General features: G+C 40.9%; 1 protein-coding gene across 1 annotated transcript; it reads right to left on the reverse strand.

Annotated features, from left to right (window-relative positions):
* Positions 1–5,625: 5,625 nt before the first annotated feature.
* On the reverse strand, positions 5,626–9,903 carry noxo1b (NADPH oxidase organizer 1b). Its single transcript, XM_042083784.1, has 8 exons — positions 9,782–9,903; positions 9,522–9,602; positions 9,349–9,421; positions 9,042–9,219; positions 8,583–8,785; positions 8,055–8,168; positions 7,712–7,829; positions 5,626–7,310 (listed from the first exon to the last, which is right to left on the reverse strand). The coding sequence occupies exons 1-8, from the start codon at positions 9,845–9,847 to the stop codon at positions 6,758–6,760; spliced, it is 1,386 nt and encodes a 461-aa protein (XP_041939718.1). The 5' UTR covers positions 9,848–9,903; the 3' UTR covers positions 5,626–6,757.
* Positions 9,904–20,766: the final 10,863 nt, after the last annotated feature.

The following is a 20,766-nucleotide window of genomic DNA, read 5'->3' on the forward strand; positions in this document are numbered from 1 at the left end:
CTCCTGTATCATATTTCCAGACAACATATTTCTGGACCAAAGTTAAGAAATCTTGGACAACACTGATGATCATGTAGGCAAGTATTGGTACAGCTATCCGGTGGCACTGCGTGGGCTTGACTGAGTGATCTGGATGATGGCCACCTGGATGGCGGCTCTTAGCTTCATAGTTCCCATGGCTGAGGTCTTCAGCTGCTCCATTAAGGAGCCTGATCAGGGGGTCAAGGTGGGGTATGATGGGGGAGAACAGACTATACTGGACTGGACAAGGCAGTGATGGAACTAAAGAGGGATGCCAGTGAGCCCCTTCACTAAATCCACCAATCCTATCGATTTTTTTTTTGTGTGTGTGTGTTTAGACTGCAGTTGGCAAGATGTTTTTATCATATTTACTAAAACCGACACTATGCTCTAACAGAACAACATAAATCAGCTGGATTTAGAAAAAAACCCGTACTACCTCCACCTAGAGCCTGTTATTTGTTTTGCAAAAATCCTTTTCTAGTCACCAGTCTGTTATTATGACCGCCGCGCAGCGAAGTCATATAGGTTTAGTCAGATTTGTTTTTTTTCTTTTTCGCAATTTCCGTCAAGGATTCCCGGGACACTGTAAGACCGGGGTACACGAAACTTGGTGGGCATGTACCCCCACATGGATAGCATGGAACCATCATTTTTCGTTTTGATCTGTAGCCCCTCCGCTGGACTGGACCCCTGAAAGGAGGAGGGTAGGGCAGACACAGTTTTCTGTGAATATCTTGAGAGGGCCTAGGATGACCAATTTTTTCTGTATGTTTGCCTCCAGGGGTCATCTTAACCCATTCCATGTGCACACATGTGTATAAACAGATACACACGCACACACATACATTCACAGTAATCATTCGTATGACACATACTCACACAGTAGACATATGTACGCATGCATGCACAAACACAGGCACATGCAGGCACACACACAAGCACACACACACACACACACACATAAACATAAACATGTACATGCACACATGCACACAAGAATTTCTCAGAATTATTAACAGGGAAGATGGGGGTGGGGTTGTATAAAATGAATTTTACATGTGAAATCTATGAACTAATCATGTTTTGGTACTTGTTGTCTAGCAGATACCAGTGAGAATTGAGTGTGGATAACGCAATTTAGTGAGACAGTTAGAATCATATAGGCCTTTCCGCGTGATTTATTTTTGTGGAAAAAATGTGCTGGACTGGGCGGCGGTCATATTTTGTACCGCTCTTTTAAAATCTTCAATCTTCAGTCTGTTATTTACTAAATCTTCAATGTTTTTGTAAGCTTGCCAATTTTTCCTCTATCAGGGGAAGCAATGTCACTCTCCCTTATCACCATCTTTAAGAAATATATTTTTTATTGTTATGCAGGTTACACTCAGTTCTACCTCCCAGTTACCCCATAGTGCTTGCTCAATGGGAAATCTGTTCAACCACCTGGATGGTAAGGAGCTTCCTACAACACAACGAAAAGAAAACTGAAATAATTATTGATTAAATTAAATAAAATAAGTATTTTGGGGCATCCTAGCTCTGTTGCAGACTTAATCAATGCACTTGGTCCCTTGTCTACACTCTCTCACAATGTAGTTAAGCATCTTGGTCTTTTCTTGAATTCATCTTTGACTTTTAACAAACAGTCATCACTGTGGTGAAGGGTAGCTTTTTTCAGCTTAGAATTATATCTGAATGAAAAAACTTTGTATTTTATAAGGATATGGAATCACTCATTCATGCCTTCATCACATCACACCTGGACTATGCAATTCTCCACTAGACTACTACTAGTCCCAAATGCAGCTGCCAGATTATTAACTGGAACTAAAAAATGAGAGCACATTACTCCAGTCTCAACTACACTGGGGTTACCTGTGAGATTCAGAATAAACTTTAATTTTTTTTTACTATTGGCTTTTAAAGCTCTGAATGGTTTATAACTGCAATATTTGTGATGTACCCTTAGGTCACTCAGGTCTTCCTCCCAACAATTCTTTCCTGTTCCCGCCTTAGAACCAAAGGTGACCGGGCCTTCTCTGTTGCTCATGGGCGTAGATTTAGGGTGGGACGCTAAGGACTAGTCCTAATCAAAATTTTAAGATGACAAAATTGTCCCCACCAATATTTTAGCGAACTTATTTGTAGGCTACTGCTGATCATTCCGACAGCCAGCACGACAATACAAGAAACGTCAGGGTTATCTGACACGCAGGCTACACGCATGGAGAATGCCAATGCACAGGCTACTTTGCAGTGGCAGTCAAGCGAGCAGGTGTGTCAACGACAACGGTAAGTTACCAGGGCTGTCTGCCAATACATACCCCATAAAAGTAGCCTAGAAATCTAGACGCACCCTAGCGGCGGCAAATTAATTTGCTCTGCCTGTACGTCTAGTATCGAACCATAGGAATTTCTATTGGCTTAACACCATGGATGTTCTCCAATCACAGCGCTCTATTTCGTTAGAGAGTTTTAAGGCGGTTTTAAGGCTTAACAGGATAACGACATCCTGCGACGGTGAACAACAAGGAAGGTGGCTATGGCGAACGAAGAGCGGTTGTTTGAATCGGCGTTGGCGTCAACTTTGGAGGAGTTGGACTTGTGCTTTTCTTTGAAAGTAGAGCAACACAATGCACTTAAGTCATTCCTTTCAAAGAAGGATGTATTTGCCATTTTGCCAACCGGATACGGATATGGTCGTAGCGCTGGCCTATTGCATGCCTAGGCAGTTTGAAAGACAATTCTCTGCCCGCCCCTTGGATTAAGCAGGTGAATGATTCGATTCCAGACTATACATTTCAATGATATAGGATGGCCCGCCAGGCTACCATAAAAGGCCAAAGTAAAACATTTTGATATTGAATTTGACTGACAGAGCTTTCAATTCGGCAGCCGTGGCCTAGGCTACTGGTTAGCGCTTCGGACTTGTAACCGGAGGGTTGCCGATTCGAACCCCGACCCCTCATTGCTACCCAAGTGCTGCTGTTGTTGCAGGCAGCTCACTGCGCTGGGATTAGTGTGTGCTTCACCTCATTGTGTGCTGAGTGTTTCACTAATTCACGGATTGGGATAAATGCAGAGATTAAAATATACTTATACTTACAATTAACCACATTATAATCAATAGGCCAAAATCATAATTGTGTATCTGTGCCGAATTTCGTAATTCAAGTCCAGTGTAGAACTGAATAAGAAAATCATAAGGCTGTATATCTTGAACTTCCAGTATGTGAGAAACTTGCCTTAATATCTCCAACCTCAAGTAAGCAGATAATAAGGAAATATAATTGTTATTTAATTAAACAAGGTGAACTTCTCTCCACTGTGCAATGCAGAAAAGGATGCTACACGGAAGGGAATTCAAACACACTCAACACCTTACCATCTATTGATGTCATTGTGGTTCATTGAGATATCTGACATTTTTTCTGTTAATTGGCTTGGATACAAAAGGACATTGTTGCCTTTGTTGGTGTCCTTATGTGAACTTGCACAGGTAACCTTGCTCATCTTTACTTGCGTACGACTTCACACCAGTGCTTCAGGGCAGCCGTGGCCTACTGGTTAGCGCTTCGGACTTGTGACCGGAGGGTTGCCGGTTCAAACCCCTATCAGTAGGCACGGCTCAAGTGCCCTTGAGCAAGGCACCTAACCCCTCACTGCTCCCTGAGCACCGCTGTTGTTTCAGGCAGCTTACTGCGCCGTGATTAGTGGGTACCTCACTGTGTGCTGAGTGTGTTTCACTAATTCACAGATTGGGATAAATGCAGAGACCAAATTTCCCTCACGGGATCAAAAGAGTATTTATACTTATACTTATACTTCAGACCAGAGCTGATGCTTAAGCAAAGGCCGTCACTGAAAAGCTGTGAATGTCGTTGAACACAGCTGTTCTCACATTAGCTGATTGTGATAAACATTAACCATTGTTGCCTAATTACCAATTATTCATCAAGTAGGAACTTTTTTTTAGTGTTTTTCACATAGTATTTTGCAGTATTTTTAAAATACAAAAATCCACACCAAAAAAGTATTTTGATACAAAATACAGAGCCATTTCCTTCAACCCAATAAAATAAAAATGACAAAATACTATTTTGTATTTGAAATACATGTTACATGTTTCAGAAATCTTGACATGTCTAAGTTTTGGGTTGCAATATACAGGTAGTGGGCTCTTTGTTAATTTTAATGAGTAGGCCTAAGCCTAAAGTTACAGCATTTCTATCACAATTGACCAGACTTTGACCTTTGGTCTGCTTTTAACAAAATTCTGGCTATGATTGTTCCTTGTATTACATCATGAGCCATCACTGTGCCTATTGCATTTGAAAAAAATGCAAAAATGCTACTGTTGTTAGCCTTAAGCCTAGCTCAGTCATTATGTTATACCACATCACCCTCCATTAGAAGTGCAATGAGCTGCATTGAGCATCAGATTCCAAAAAGAATTCAGTGGAAATGCATGGATTCCAGTTGCTGCTACTGGAAGAAACTGGAATCCATGCATTTCCACTGAATTATTTTTGGAATCTGATCCCTTATCATACCTGTTCATTCTTACTCGTTGCTCAACTTATCTTGACTAAATTCAAGATGGCTGCAAACGCTAAACTTCGTGAAGATACTGTCTGTATAAATCGTCTTGTAAGTAAACTACCAGTGCTTTTTCAAAGTTCTCAATGTCTCGTTTTAAATGTCAGGGCCCTCGGAAGTCTACCAATGAAGTGTGGAGATACATTGAGCCTCGTAAATGGGTGTAAAACAGTGATTTATTTGCATGGCTAGCCCGATGCCGAAGCACCACTATTGAAAAAGCTAGGTAGCATCGGCTAACTAGCGCCAGATTTTGGAGTGCAGGGGACAAGCCGAGATGGGCTATGAGACATACGTTCACACTCGGTATCATGTTTCAATACACTTTAGGTCAATATCACACCGGAATTCTCCTTTAAGTAACCTGACTGATTGAAGAAGGAGGCGTGGCAAATTCCATCACGCTCCTCCCGAACTTCCGTTTGTAAACGGCATTTTAAAAATCCATTTTTAAAAATCCTCTAATATCCCCCATGGTTTCATTTCTTAAGAACATTCTTATTTTCATTATAATTTTCTTTGCTTATTTTACTTTTACTTCATTATTAACACTAAGATCACTACTATAATCACTATTTTACAAAATTGTGCTCTCATTTAAATTTTTGTAAAATGAGCACACAATATAATAAAATCCACCTCCAAATCCAATAGAGTTCACAATTTAGTAAAACGAGAGCATTAGTAATATATATATATATTTCACAATGGCCAGTCCTTTATTATTATTTTATTTATTCTTTTTTCAATTTGTATCATATTATCATTTGTTATTTTGTTATTATTCATATTTAATCATTTATAAAGCACTTTGGGTCAACTCTGTTGCGTTAAATGTGCTGACTTGATTTAGTTGAATTGGTACATTTAGAGATTGTAACATTGCTTCACTTAGGTTTGGGTGGAATTGAGCACACTTAGAAAGTGTGGACTTGAGGGCCTGAATTCAAGCACTACAGTGTGATATTGTATTATAAAATACTTCATTGGCAGAGAGCGTTATGTTTTTACTCACAAGTAGATTCATTTATTTTAGTTTGAAGTCATAAAAGAAATATCATGTCACAAGGCAAAGTGAAAAAAAAAGTTCCAGTGTGGAATACAAGAGGCTTCAAGCCATACATACCTTTCAAATGAGGTCATCCCTGACATTCTGACATAAAAAGCTGAGCAAACATTTCTCAGACAACCAATATGTAAACAGAAAAACAAACAGACAAGGAAAAGAACAACAAGAACTACAAACAACTAGATTAGTCGAAATCCTGACAAAATATGGTGCTTTGGAGAACTTGGAGAGACAGGACTGTCCATAGACATCGGATAAGAATGACACCCATTGGAAACGATAAGAAAAAAGATAGACTAAAATGATAGTAACTATGGAGCCGAAACAATTCAGTATCCATCAATTCAATACACCCTGATCATAGGCAGCATACATGATACTGTATTTAATACAGTTTGAATACAGTTAAAATATGGTACATACATATGCATGTAGATAATACATTATTCAGCCCTTGCGGCATTTTGTTTTTCCTTGTCAATCCTCTGTTAATGTCCTGTCCTATCAACTCCACTGAATCCTGTTCTAAGTCTCAGCTAGACATAAAATTCCCCTCTCATCTATGACCTCTCTCCAGTATGTGAACCTGGGCTGTCCACTCTATCAGCGAGAAGATTTCTGGACGTCATGGCAGCTTTACAGGTGTGTAACACCCAATCTTTAAATACGTAGGGCAGAGAATGTGTCTCCACCAAGTGACTAGACAAATCAACTCATAATACACAACGCATGCATCATTTGGCCCTTGAGAAAATACACCCATAACATGCATTATATAACCTTATATAACCTGCTGGGTTAGTCATAATCCCATTCTAGCAAATCCATAAAAGTAGCATGGAGCCCATACAATTAAGTAGGCCAATGAAATACTCCCTAGCATCTGACAACATGCTGGATGGGAGAAATTCCATGTAAATGTCTAAAATTGAAATATACAATGAACATTTCTATATAAATGGTCTGGTTTATGTTATGTTATGTTATGTTAATGTTCTGTTGATCTACTTCGCAGAAGTCTCTTCTTGCTTTTGCTCAGATGTGGCACATTTCAGTTTCTGCTCGCTAGCGCGCCTGGATCTCGTGCTGCTGTGGGAAGAGCCGGGCCCTGGAGGCCATGGCTGCCTTGCGGGTGTAAGTGGTGCAGCGGGCGAAGATCTCCTGGGTCTGGGGCCGGGGGGGCACTCTGGGCGGGACACCGGCGGTGGTGGGGCTGCCGCTGGGGCTGGGACTTCCGCTGGGGCTCGTCTCACCGCTGGACACCCCCGATGCCTCCTCCGCCTCCGTCCCCGACAGGCTCCCTGAGGAGCTGAAGCTGAAGTCGGTGTCGTCGCTGGCTGTGCTCATGCTGCTCTTGCGGCTGTCCGGCTCCTGGTGGTCTGCGGAGGCAGGGGCGGATGCCGCACCATCGGGCATGCTGTGGGCACGCACTCGGCTTGGTTCTAGAAGGTTCTCCATGGAGCGGGAGTGACTAGTCGGGGCCAGCTGTCCACGCGGGCTGCCCGGCAGCTGGGACAGGTTGAAGGTAGAGCTGTGGAGTTTCTTCTGGAGGCCAACGTACGGGTTGTTGTAAGGTTGGAGATACATGGAAGGCACATAACCAACCCTGCCATTGTATCTGCCAAGTAACAAGATCAGAGAGTCATTAAAGCTGATAAAATTGATAAGCACATAATACATTCTCACCTGACATCTGTAAGAGAGGTCAATCATTGACCAGCATTAGATTAAAAAAAAGTCACATCTATCTTTTTGTTTTCGTTCTCAGACAAAACCAACATAATGTTCTGAAATTGATACGTCAGGAGCCCAGCGGGCAATAAGTTCAGGTTTTACTACATGATGATGTCTGGCAACGTGCTCTTGAAAGGTATTGTGAAATCTGGAAAGGAGCCATTGGAATTTCCTCAGCACTACGTGTTCAAACAACACTACGTGGCTAACAAGTGGAAACTCTTCCTGCCAACCCGCCTTCCTTCGCTTTCCTACTTCCCAGCCGGACGTTATTGGAAAACGTACCTGATAAGCCACCAGCCATCATCAGACTTGCGCAACACTTCCACCACAGAGCCCATGTTTACTGATACTTCATCTCTTTTTTTAGAGATATAGTTTCTTGCTGCACAGTACAATGTATCTGTTGGTAGATGACATATAGTAAATAAAAAAAACATATGAGACAAATAATTAGTTTGTAGTCATATAAATATATTACATTTGAATAATTCATGAAATTGACATTTAATAATATTGTAATTCTTTGATTTGTGTTATACATTGATTTTTACTGATTATATACTCTGTCTCAGTGCATTTTGGGCTGGCTGGCATTTTGCATGATGAAAATGAGATGGTTTCTTACCTTCAAAGGAAGCAGCATCCAAATAATCCTCGTCATCTTCCTCATCACACGGCTCCAAGAATGGGGCAGGAAACCATGCAAGACATTTCGCCTCATTCTCCACAAGCCACCAGCCTGCCAGACCAGAAACATGGATGTTCAATCTTTATGTCTGCTGTCAGACACACACACACACACACACACACACACACGCACACGCACGCACACACACACACACACACACACACACGCGCACACACACACACACAGCACATAGCACACAAAGCTCCAAAATGATGAGCCTGAAACATGAACCTATACAACCTGTGTTTCATATATCCTAGCTATGCACTTAACAAATGAATTCTACTCTGGGCTGAGACAAGCTGCCATTGTTCACACAAGTGAAGTGACCCAACAAGAAACTAGAAGAATCATGTGAGTATCACAAAAATGGAATTTCTTTAAGTCTGTGTTTGAAGGAACAGACCCAAAGAATTGCAATTTGCAATGGTAAAAGACAAGCATGGGTTGACAGACATACTGTACCTTTTTGGTCTTTGATGAGGACATCCAGGGTTTCCTCTACATCCACTTTGAAGGGTCTATTCTTGGTGTCCTTGGTCTCGTAGGGGGCAACAGTGCGGTAGGTCTGAGTCATGAAAGGTTGGGTGACGTTGCCCATACTGAGGCGCTTGCTTTGTGGATTTGCTGACCCTTCTCCTAGGTCATCTGATGGAACTATAATGACGCTGTAAGAGAAAGGGTGGTAATTTAGCCATGTATAATATTACCAACATCAAATAATTTAACAATATAATTTATTCAGATGGTCTTCACTTGTCTTACTTGTCCTGTTTTACTTGTATTCTGCACAATGACAATCAAGTTGAATCTAATCTAATCTAATTTAGTCCACAGAGAACAAAGAGAAGACTTTGAAGAAGATTTTGAGACTGTCGCTATGATATCTGACCAACCTCAAACAGAAAAAAAACCCACACACACCTGTTTTTGGCAAATTCTGGCTCTAGGTCATGATCTTTTGGCCGAAAGAACTGGGTGACCTCTGAACTCTGTGTGACACTGGGGTCACACTGGAGCAGCTCTGTACAGTATTTCTCCAGAGCTTTGACCCGGTGGACACTCTTACTCGGTCCCTTCTTCTGGAAGTTCTTCTTCACGCCTATGATTGAAAACAACGTGATATTTCAGTGCCATTGCAAATAAGGATTTAGCACACAAAGTGAACTACTGTACTATTTTATTTATACTGTACTGATATATTTGATAGTGGCTGGCTGGTATACTGCACCTCTGAATCTGGGGAGAATTCTGTCAGATTTGCGTAATGGAGTTGTCGATGGATGTTTCTTTTTCAGCTGTTTCTGTTTGAAGACAAGAGTTTTGCAAGTTCAGAGGAGTATTTTATAAATTATTAATATTATAATTTTTTTTTTTTCTTTCTGGAGATTTATTCCAACTTACATGGAGTTTTTTGAACTCTTGGAATGATCTGTAGATGATCACCTCATTCCTATCAGACCAGACCACAGAGATCATGAACATCTGCAAAAAGTTAATAGAAGATTAGCTGTATCTCAGCATGATGATGAGCATAAAATAGATGAAATAGTTGAATATACAGCATATGCAAGTACAGTGTGTGTGTGTGCTTGTGTGTGATAGAGAGAGAGAGAGAGAGAGAGAGAGCTGGAGGGAGATGTTCTTTGTCTTGATGGTCTTACCTTAACTTTATCTTTGTGCATCACTCCAATAATGCGCACATTAGCTGGAAAGCGTTGATCATCCATAACGAATAGAGCAGACCAGTGAGTCTTGTCACATGAGCGATGGGTTTGATACTGACACCCATCCCTGAGCTCCGTTTAAATACTCATGTCAAAGGCGGAGTCTGGAAAGAGAGATGGCGCACGTGCACCAGGAACAAAGCGAATTTGTCCGTTGACAGGAAATCAAGGCGTGCGGTTTGATGAGCCACCAACTTTCAACACCGAATATGTCCTGTCAACGAGTCAAATGCATTGCCATAAATAACCACGTGCTACACCCAACATAAACAAGTGGTATTTTCAAAGATATGATTGAGGCAATAACTGACATCGATTATGTCATTTCATTTCACTGAAATCGCGAGTTGATTAGGCTACTGTGAACATGGAACTGATCAAAATGTGTTTTTTAAAAAAACATTTTGAAAAAGTTTGAAAACTGTGGAAAAATAGTCTTAAGGCTAAACTTTGATACAGCCTACAAGCTGAAATTTGGTAGGCTAATGGGTGGAATTGTAGGCTACACAAATTCGCCCCGAAGAAATGTTCAGAATTCTGGCAGCTAATTGGACGTTTTTTGGGGTAGTGAGTCAGATAGAAAGATAGATAGATAGCCTACTTTATTGATCCCCAAGGGGAAATTCAAGGTCTCAGTAGCATACAGACTGTAGCATACACAACCAACATGCACTTACAGCAGAAAAAGTATATAAATATAAAAAAAACTCCACTGCACGATAGAGACAGTATAAGATAAAAAAAAAAAAATACTAAAATACTAAATATACTAAAAATATACTAAATCAAATATCCACATAGTGTGCTAAGGATGATCAAGCATGAGGCGCTTGCAGTGATAGGGCAGGGACTGATAGTGATGGGGACGAGACCGCCTATGCCGAGTCCGAGACAAGACCGAGTCTTTGAAGGGTCGAGACCGAGTCCGTTGGTTTTCAAATACAGTGGAGTCCGAGTCAAGACTGAGTCTTTGAGGAAGCAAGTCCGAGTCGAGACAGAGTCCTTTAGGAGTCGAGACCGAGTCGAGACCAAGACCATAAAAACATGTCAGTTTTCATATTCATGATTTAATATCACCCCAATTAATAATCAACAGTTAGGCCCAGGCTTGGAATTTCACCATTTTAGGGGCAAGGCCACTTGGCCTTCAGTTGGGCATATTTGGTGGGGGGCACAAAGGCCACATGTCAGGGCACCAAGGCCAAAGTTAACTATACAGTAGTGGGCTATAAAAATAATCAAAGTTGTATTTAGCCTATTCACACCAGTAGACCTGCATCACTGTATGAAACATTACAAAAACATGAAACATGATATATTACATAGAACTGTAAATCATCTGATCATCTAATATTTAGATGTCTAGGCTATATTTAATATTTATATTTATTTATATTTGGCCTGTTATGGAATCATGTATTGAACAATTTAAGCACAGCTCAGCTTTAAGAAACTCAAATAGCCTAGATGCATGCTTAGCATTTTTTGATCATTAAGACTCCTTTCACAAACTCTTACTCAGCTGTATATCCTCTGATTTGAATATTTACCTATATCTAGGCAATATTTGTAACATTTATTTTGTATTTGGCCTGTTATAAAATCATGAAGAACAATTTAAACACATTTTGAAACCTAAAGACCAAAGTTGGAGACATGAGTGTAGACCTTGCTGCAGATTACATTTTTTATTTAACCGGAATATACTCTGGAACGGCTTACTGTACAGGGGACTGCTTTATTTCTGGTAAGGTCTGCTGTTTATTCTGATATATGGTTTGTCATGTGTGGAACTAAGGGTTTGTGAAGTATCCACCGAGATGAATGGGTAGGGGAGATGGGTATAGCACCTTATGTAGACGTTATGATTTAATTTAATTATATTATTTACTTTTCTCGCGAACCGTTCACCACAGCAATTAGCGGCTAACATCATTTAAAAGCTGAGAAAAAGCTCTTTCATGTGATGTGATACATGTGTCTGTGTGATGAGTAGGCTTAATGATTGCGAGTATTTCAACTGAGAATGGGTGAGTTTGGACGCACTTTCTGTCTTGCCATGCGCTGTCATTTTCTCCACTGTGTAAGACTGAATTAGTTTGCGCTGTGATGCTAAGATTATTTTGACAGGCTATAGGCTAAATAAAAATCGCTATTAAACGGACGCAAAGCAGAATATTGAAAGAAGGGGGCACCAAGGCCAACGCAAGGGGTAAAGACGTGGCCGCCGTGAAATTTCATTTTCATTTTTTTTTTTAATATGGACATAAAAAAATGCTCTGGTCTCGAGGACTCGGTCTGAAATTACGAGTCCTTCTCCTCCCACTGTGGTCCGAGACCGAGTCAAGACCGAGTCTTTGAAGGAACGAGTCCGAGAAAGCAGAAATCGGTCTCGAGACCGGTCTCGAGACATCACTGGGGACTGAGCGTGTAGTTCCTTATGCATGGTAAGGTGCTCTATGAGAATGAGTGTCATGGTGATGGTGCAAATAAGTAAGTCCAACAACAGTGCAAGAATAAAGTCTAGACACCAGCATAAAATAAATATGGACAATATGGTCATTGTAAGTGGCACTCCCACATCCGTCTTACCCGCTGATCCAGTAATAGATATCTTCAATCTTCACCTTTAGACTCGTCTCTGATCAAAACGTGAGTCATATTCACAGCATGAGTGAGCTCGTCCTCACTCACTGACCATGCCAATATAGAGCTGACGGCAGGCGACATTTGTGCAGGCAGCTACAGACACTGTTTTTGACGTGATTTAACATTTTGACCAAACAGGTTGCACAATTCTGCATATAATTAGGGAAGTGAGGCCTGCAATCGAACCTGTGATCGAACATAATATTTTGACTGTGCCCAGGGCCCCTTACTGGTCCTGTGCCCCTGGGCAAGTGCCCATGGTAAATGGTTAATCCGGCCCTGTCTACCTGATAAAGGATGGAGAGAATGCAGAGAGGGATTCCTACTAAACAATATTTAGTGGTGCATTTTCCCACCCTGGTTGGCAACATGCAAACCGAAATACCAGTCTTAGGCAGGTAAAAGTCTTGGTTGGGCCTTTCCAGTTAATCTAAGATCAGACAGCAGCAGCACTGTGGCAGCAAGCCTGTCATCCTCCCTTAATTTACCAGGAATACCGGGGAGGGAAAGTGTGGGTTGCCTGGGTCACCGGCCAAACTCAGGGGGCGGCTACAGGTGTGTTGTCAGACCCGAGGCGGTGAAAGGACCTTGGCACCTGAGGCTGGCTCAGAGGCCGCTGGTGTGATGCAGCGCTCTGATGCCCTGCCAAGCCTGAGCTCAGAGGCCCCTTGTCAAGGTCGCCCGGGACACGGGTCCTGTCCGAGGTCTCGTGCACAGGACGTCATCGCCAGGTGAGTCTGTGCACATGTGGTAGACAGTTCACATGCTCACCCTCCGCCCCTTTCTGCAGGCTGCCACAGTTGGTCACATACTTGAAGTGTTCTATTCTGCACTTGAAGTGTTCTATTGTTCTTAGTAGTGTTCTTCAAGTAGACTGTTCTCTCTGATGACTTTAATAAGCAACTGTTTCTATTCGCCTGCTAGGAAAACACACACACACACACACACACACAGGGTTGGGTCAGACTACCTTTCTCAAACAAAACCTTTCTTAAACAAAAGTTGACCACCACTGAAAGTATCAACCATGTTGACATGAATGATGGATGTGTCTGTGTGGGTATGTGTGTTTGTGTGTATGTGTCAGACAGCAGCAGCACTGTTTCTATTCGCCTGCTAGGAACACACACACACACACACACACACACACACACACACACACACACACACACACACACACACACAGGGGGGCCTGCAGGAATTAATGCTATGGTACGCACACCCATCACCCCACCCCGGAAAAAAAAAAAAAACGTTCACACGTGGACAGTATTTTTCCTTTAGGTTCGTGCATACATAGCATAACAACATCCACATGCAATAATGCAACAACAACGTCTACAATTACCTATTCATTTGGGTAACTTTATATCCCTCTACAGGCTAAAGCTACCTTTAGTTGTGTTATAGCTACTGTAACGTCTGGCTTTAAACAGCTGTAATGCAGTCGTTCTGACAAGCACACTAATTGCTTAGCCAACCTTGTTCTTGCCCATCTTGAATAGCTACTCTAGCTTTGCTGCCTCCATCCTTTCTGTTTTCGTTGTTTAAACTTGTGATATCCATGATGAGTATTGAGTTAGTGAATTAGCTCAACATTGTGTGCTGATAACCATTTAGAAAGCCGAGTAAAAGAAAACAAGTAGCCTATGCGTGCCTGCGTGCGTATTCTCTCCTGCTCAAACATGTGTGCGCGTTAATTTTGATAAGTGTTCACTAACTTTACTTAATAGAAAATTGTAAATAGCCTGATGGCATGCAACTAATGGGATACTGTGCATAGTTGGAAAGGTATGGTAGGCCAATATGGTGTGAATATACACACACACAAGGTAAATTTTCTCTCGTTGTTGAGTGATGGTACGCACAGTGCGTACGGACGTACACCTGCAGGCGCGCCTGCACACACACACACACACAGGGTTGGGTCAGACTACCTGACCTTTCTCAAACAAAAGTTGAGACCACCACTGAAAGTATCAACCATGTTGACATGAATGATGGATGTGTCTGTGTGGGTATGTGTGTTTGTGTGTATGTGTCAGACAGCAGCAGCACTGTTTCTATTCGCCTGCTAGGAACACACACACACACACACACATACGTGTGTATGTGTGCGTTTGTGTGTGTGTGTGTGTGTGTGGAGACTGAGTAGGTGTGGTTTGTGTAAATTATAGGGTTAAGGGTTAAGGATTCTTCCCTTGAGTTTACTTGAACTGTTATTCAATTCTATGTGAGTAGTACTTATTGCTGCTGTACAGTACCTATTGTGAGAAAAAAACGGTGTTTATAGGAAAAAGTTTGTTTCTTCAGTTAATGCAGCTTCAATCTTTATTCCAATAAAAAGAAGCATGTGCAAAACATACTCTGGGCACCAATCTCGACCGACAATGAGCCACACCACCAATTCCACATAATTTTGATAAAGACAACAAATAGGTGAGTCATAAGTCTCGTATCAACAAGCCAGGTATGATAAGGGATCAGATTCCAAAAATAATTCTGTGGAAATGCATGGATTCAGTTGCTGCTAAACTGGAATCCATGCATTTCCACAGAATTATTTTTGGAATCTGATCCCTTACCATAAAGGCTGAAAAAGGGGGACTGAGAGAAAGTGGAATAGAACATTATGCCCAATATTCCAATATGTGGTTTAATGTTCTGCATTTCTCATTAGTGGGTCACTTTGATACTAAAAGTATGATTCTATGTAATGACTGTATGATATCTGTACTGTCCCTGTGTATATCTGTGTGTGACTGTGTTTAGAGATAAGCAGGAATATTATGACTTTGCAGTGTTTCACTGTTCTGCATGGCTGCGTCAGTAGCTATCTGCTCCGGATTGCCAGGTTGCCACTAATCAGAGTCTGATTCAGTGTAGTCCACGTGAGATGGGATGACCAACGCCATCTCCCGTCAGCCTGGAAGGATACTTAAACCCTAACTATTTCCTTGTCTAGTTAGAGCAGCTGATGGATCTTTAGGTGAAGTCATGCTGTCTCTCCCTTGATGCGCATCATTGTAAATAAACTCATGTTCCTGATTTTTCATACTATTGGTCTGACTGGGTCTCTATTAAATCTATGGTATCAAAATTACCATCATACCTGTTCATTCTTACTCGTCGCTCGACTTATCGTGACTAAATTCAAGATGGCTGCAAACGCTAAACTCTGTGAAGATACTGTTTGTAAAAATCGTCTTGTAAGTAAACTACCAGTGCTTCAAAGTTCTCAATGTCTCGTTTTAAATGTCAAGGCCCTCGGAAGTCTACCAATGAAGTATGGAGCTACTTTGAGCCTCGTAAATGGTGTAAAACAGTGGTTTATTTGCATGGCTAGGCCGATGCCCGAGGCACCCCCATCGAAAAACTGTTGGTAGCATTGGCTAACTAGCGCCAGATTTCTGAGTGCAGGGGACAAGCCGAAATGAGCTATGAGACATACGTTCACACTCGGTATCATGTTTCAACACACTTTAGGTCAAAATCACACAGGAATTCTCCTGTAATTTAAATTTAATTAAATGAATAGTTGGCTACAGTATGATGAGTAGCACGGTGTGCGGTCTCCCTTTGTTCATCACATTACATATCCCGTGACCAGCACCTCAAGAAAATTCCTATGTATGTTTGCTTTCCCATTTCAAAAACTACCCACTGTAGTATATCACAGTGTTTCTCAAAGTGTGGTCCGTGGGACCACTGGTGGTCAGCAAGCTATCCCAAGTGGTCCGCGAGCAGACGTGGTAATATAATACATAATAATATAGATGAGTCGTTTGCAATATTGAACCAACTTGTATGTGAATCTGACAAAATAAGGTGCAAAGACAATAACCAAGGTGGTTCAGTGAGTAGGCCTATTGTGTAATATGCTGTTGAAGGATCTACTGGTTTTTTTTGCTAGGTGGTCCGTCATTTTTTTTTTTATTGGTTAAGTGGTCCTTGGTCTGAAAAAGTTTGACAAACACTGACATAGGCCTATATTAGTCCTTTGGAGCCTCGGCTTTTTTCAGTGTTATTTTACTATTACGCTCTTACCTTGGTCATTGTAAGGGCCATATAAGAAGACCAAAATGCTATATCGTCAATTAAATTTTTTATTTTTTGTTTTGTTTTTGGAACTGTAATTGGGTAACTGTTATTTACCCAACACAATTGCACTTTTATTGATATTACCTGAAAAATGCTGTGTCGTATTGGAGGCACCAGGCGGTCATTCCCCAATCCAACCCCACCCAAGAGGACATCTCCAACAACAGCGTTTGTGTCGATTTATTCAAGGAATTTTAACATCTAGTCCTAGTAAGCATGCAGAGGAATGCTTCATATTCTCGTATCCGGTAAGGTCTGCTGTTTATTTTAAAATATGTTGCAACTTCAAAACCAGATTACACAAGATTCGCTTACTGCAGTTGACATACAGTAGCCTTGATGAGTGTGTTTGGTCTTCTGGCAATCTGTGTTATTCCCTTCCCTAATTACAAATTTGTCACTTTTGTGAGAAATGAAGACAGATGCTGACTCTTCACAATTTCAGTGACTTTGTGGGAGTCATCTCATGACCTATGGCAATGTGTAAAATGATGACTGTGTGTGTTTATTGTGTACTTTATGTTAAGTGTTTATTACGAGAAGCCTCAGCCTCAGGGAACTGTCATGACCCGGCTCAAAGGCCATGGCAAAAATGAAGGAAGCAGCGTTTGAAGCCAAAATAATAATTAATTTATTATAACGGTAACGCAAGTAAACAGACTAAAACGTAGAGTGTGGAAGTCAGCAGAGTCAGTAGTGTAACGTGAGTGTGGCTGCGTGGACAATGGATGAAAGCGTGTTGCATGCAAGAAAGCAATTGGGCAAAAGAAAAGAAGTTCCAACGGGTAACAGGGTGGAAGCCGTTTTTAAAGGGCGTGGAGACACCGGGCCCAGGTGTCACCAATTCCACAGATGGAATTGACATTGACATTGATGAGTGTGTTTGGTCTGGCATCAAGCCTCACACTGAAAGGAAATCAACAAGAGAGTCTATACATCATCAGCAACGCAATTCAGGCCATGCCAATTCCTCAACCTGCCTGTCAGATTAGTTACTTGGGAAAAGAAAAATATGACCTCTATGTTTTGTATGACCAGTTACTTAACATGCCTTGTCTATCTCTGAAGGGGGCAGGGGGGGACAACATGATGACTGTGATAACATGATGACCGTGTGTGGTGCTGTTACAGTAAGTGTTTATCAAGAAAAGCATTTTTCTCTGCAAGCCCATTTTTGCCTAAACTAACTCCACAATAAAACAAACTAGTTCAATAAATAATAATAACAATAATAGTTAAATAAAATAATGACTTCATACCTATTACCAAAGCCTCTTGTTTTCACAAATGAATGACAATCATGGGCGCTATGAGCAGCAGAAATACTGCTTTCAGGTCACCAGAGCTTTTGTGTGTCCTACAGTTATGGATTGTTTGTATAATATCTCATCAGACCTGGCATATGAACCCACTAAGGGTTTGATGAACTATTTAAGTTGTCATGGCCAAAGGGTCAAAGGTCGAGGCTACATGTGGTCATGCAGGACATTTTGCTCAGACACACTTTGCCATATCTCCTACACATGCAGGGATTTAGCCGATGTTCTCAAATGAGCTCATAAACATTGCATGACAAGTACTCAATGTCATGTGGTCTGCGGTTACGGTCAAATGCATTTGAGGTAAAATAAAAATTTGATCGCAAAAAAAAATGCATTTGAGATAATGGCTGGCGAAGGCATACTAACCAATACTTTGTGTCAAGTTTAATTTCTTTAAATATTCGTTGATTTATCTGCTAATTTCAGTAAAACCTTTTCAGAGGTGATATTTTACTGCCATTAATATAATAGAAAATAACTATAGGGAAAAGACCCAAATGCAATGATAAATACACAATGGGAATGTGGAAGTGGGGAGGATACTCTAATCAAAGGTGTCATTCTCACACATTTGCACATTCAGAATGAACATCATAATTCTGCATTGCACTTTGTTGTTTAATTGTTTGCAATAATTACATGTATGTCCCCTTATTGGCTAAGCTACTTCATAATGTGTTAATCATTTCCTGCTATGTCCTTTGTTTTTCACGTATGTTTACATCAGGACTATCTAAAGTATCGCAATTGCATTCTACTCTGTTACAACCTGTGAGTTCCTCATTGCCTTGCATTTGAGAGCATTTTGATAAGACATACATAAGCACTTTTCTAAGAGGTGTGTTTCATAGGTGTTGAATGCACACAGACTAGATTGCATATTCTGTGGGTTGTATATTAATCTCTGTATGTAGACCATATACTGTAAGCATTTAGTGTGTTTATGGTCTATTATCTATAAGCCAAGTGAGTAATGACATCTCAAGATGTCATCTCTTCCAAGATAATGTGAGCTGTGGGCTTTGAGGTGTTGAGTTTCTTTAGAAACAAGGAAACAAGGAACTTTTCTGGTAAATTGGATTAAGCATTGTTTGTATTGAGGGAGGAATCCTAGCATGTCTTATTTTCAGAGGCTCACAGTTTCGATTATTAATGACAAGCATACCTTTGAAACATAAACCAGAGTTGGATGACATCCCAGATACTGATGTCATCTGAAACGTGGCTGACATGGCTCTCAAAACATCTTTTGAATTCTTTGGTATTATGGTCCAGAACTTTTTATCATTTTTGTTAATGGTCCAGAACTTTTTATCATAACTAGTCAGCACGCAGTGGCGCCACCAGAACATTTTACCATTTTACATTTAAGTATTTAAATTAACAGTAGGCTACACACTGTAGTATCACATACAGTATATTAGTCCTTTGAGGCCTCAGCTATTACACTGTTATCTTGCTGTAAGGGCCATATAAGAAGACTTGGGCTCCAAAACGCTATATCCTCCATTTTAATGCATGCATTTTCAAAAATCTTTTTTTTTATTTTGTTTTCGGAACTGTAATTGAGTAAGTGTTACTCAATCAAAACAGCACAATTGCACTTTTATGGATATTACCTGAAAAACACAAATAAATAATAAAGAGAGAATAAAGAGATCATAATGCCAAGCTATATCATTTTCAAGACAAGTCTAGGCTACCCATATCTGGGAAAGTATGATGTGATCATGCTTGCATATATTCTATGTCAGCCTCTATATTAAAGCAACACCAAAGAGTTTTTTGTACCTTAAAATAATGTGTCCAAAATCGTTTCAGTTATTCATCAACTTGTAACAGGGTGAACGTCACTTCTGCATTCGCTTTGCGGCCCTCTATCGGCTATAACCGCACTATGTAAGTTTGCCAGATCGGGTAGCGGATCTGTAGTTCGATGGAATGAGACATAAGAAACTACAAATTTGACTTGCATCTGATGTCGCAATACATCGTACTTTAATAAATCGTGCAACATATTCTACCTTGTCTGTGGACATTGTTATTTGCAAAGCCGGTGCTGGATAAACAAATAGTGTGCGTGCGACAGAGGGAAAGTTCTTTGGTGTTGCAAAGGAAAATACTTTGTGTCTGCATTCATGTCACCTGAAGCATGCTGGTTGAAATATCTATTCAAAAGCACAGTTGATCTGCATGCCATGACCAACTTTTGATTCTTTGATTGGGAAAGCAAGTTCATTTTTGGCTGCTGTTACATTAGAATTCCAGCCCAAATTTGGATAACATGTAGAAATTTGCTGCAACTTCAAAACCAGATTACACAAGATTTGCTTACTGTACAGAGGAATGCATTACTGTATATCCTCATGTCCGGTAAGGTCTGCTGTTTATTTTGATATATGGTTTGCTATGTGTTGACTAAAGTGTTCGTGAGATATACCACCAAGAGTAATGGGTGTGGAGATGGAAGTGCTGTGTGCAGACTGGAAATATGATTACATTTCACATATAGTACCAGTATATCTGTTAATATGTTAACTTTCTCGCGAACCGTTTAGCACAGCACCTAGCTGCTATATCATCGGAAAGCCCAGGTTCCGCTCTTCCACGTGATATCTGTGTGATTTATGTGTGATAAGTACTCCGTGAGCAACTCAACAGAGAATAATGGGTGTGAATTTGGACACATTTTGCGTCTGTCGGCCACATAGTCAGGGGTGGCCACAGGGGTGGCCAGAGTTTATGTTGTGGTGGCCGACCCCTGGCCACCCCTTCGTAGCGCTGTCACCAGTGTTTTTTTTTTACTGTGGTGTGTTTACTCCTGATTTTGTCAATCATCTCATCTCTTAT

The sequence above is a fragment of the Alosa sapidissima genome, chromosome 24, assembly GCF_018492685.1.
Source record: "Alosa sapidissima isolate fAloSap1 chromosome 24, fAloSap1.pri, whole genome shotgun sequence".
In the NCBI taxonomy this organism is placed as follows: domain Eukaryota; kingdom Metazoa; phylum Chordata; class Actinopteri; order Clupeiformes; family Clupeidae; genus Alosa; species Alosa sapidissima.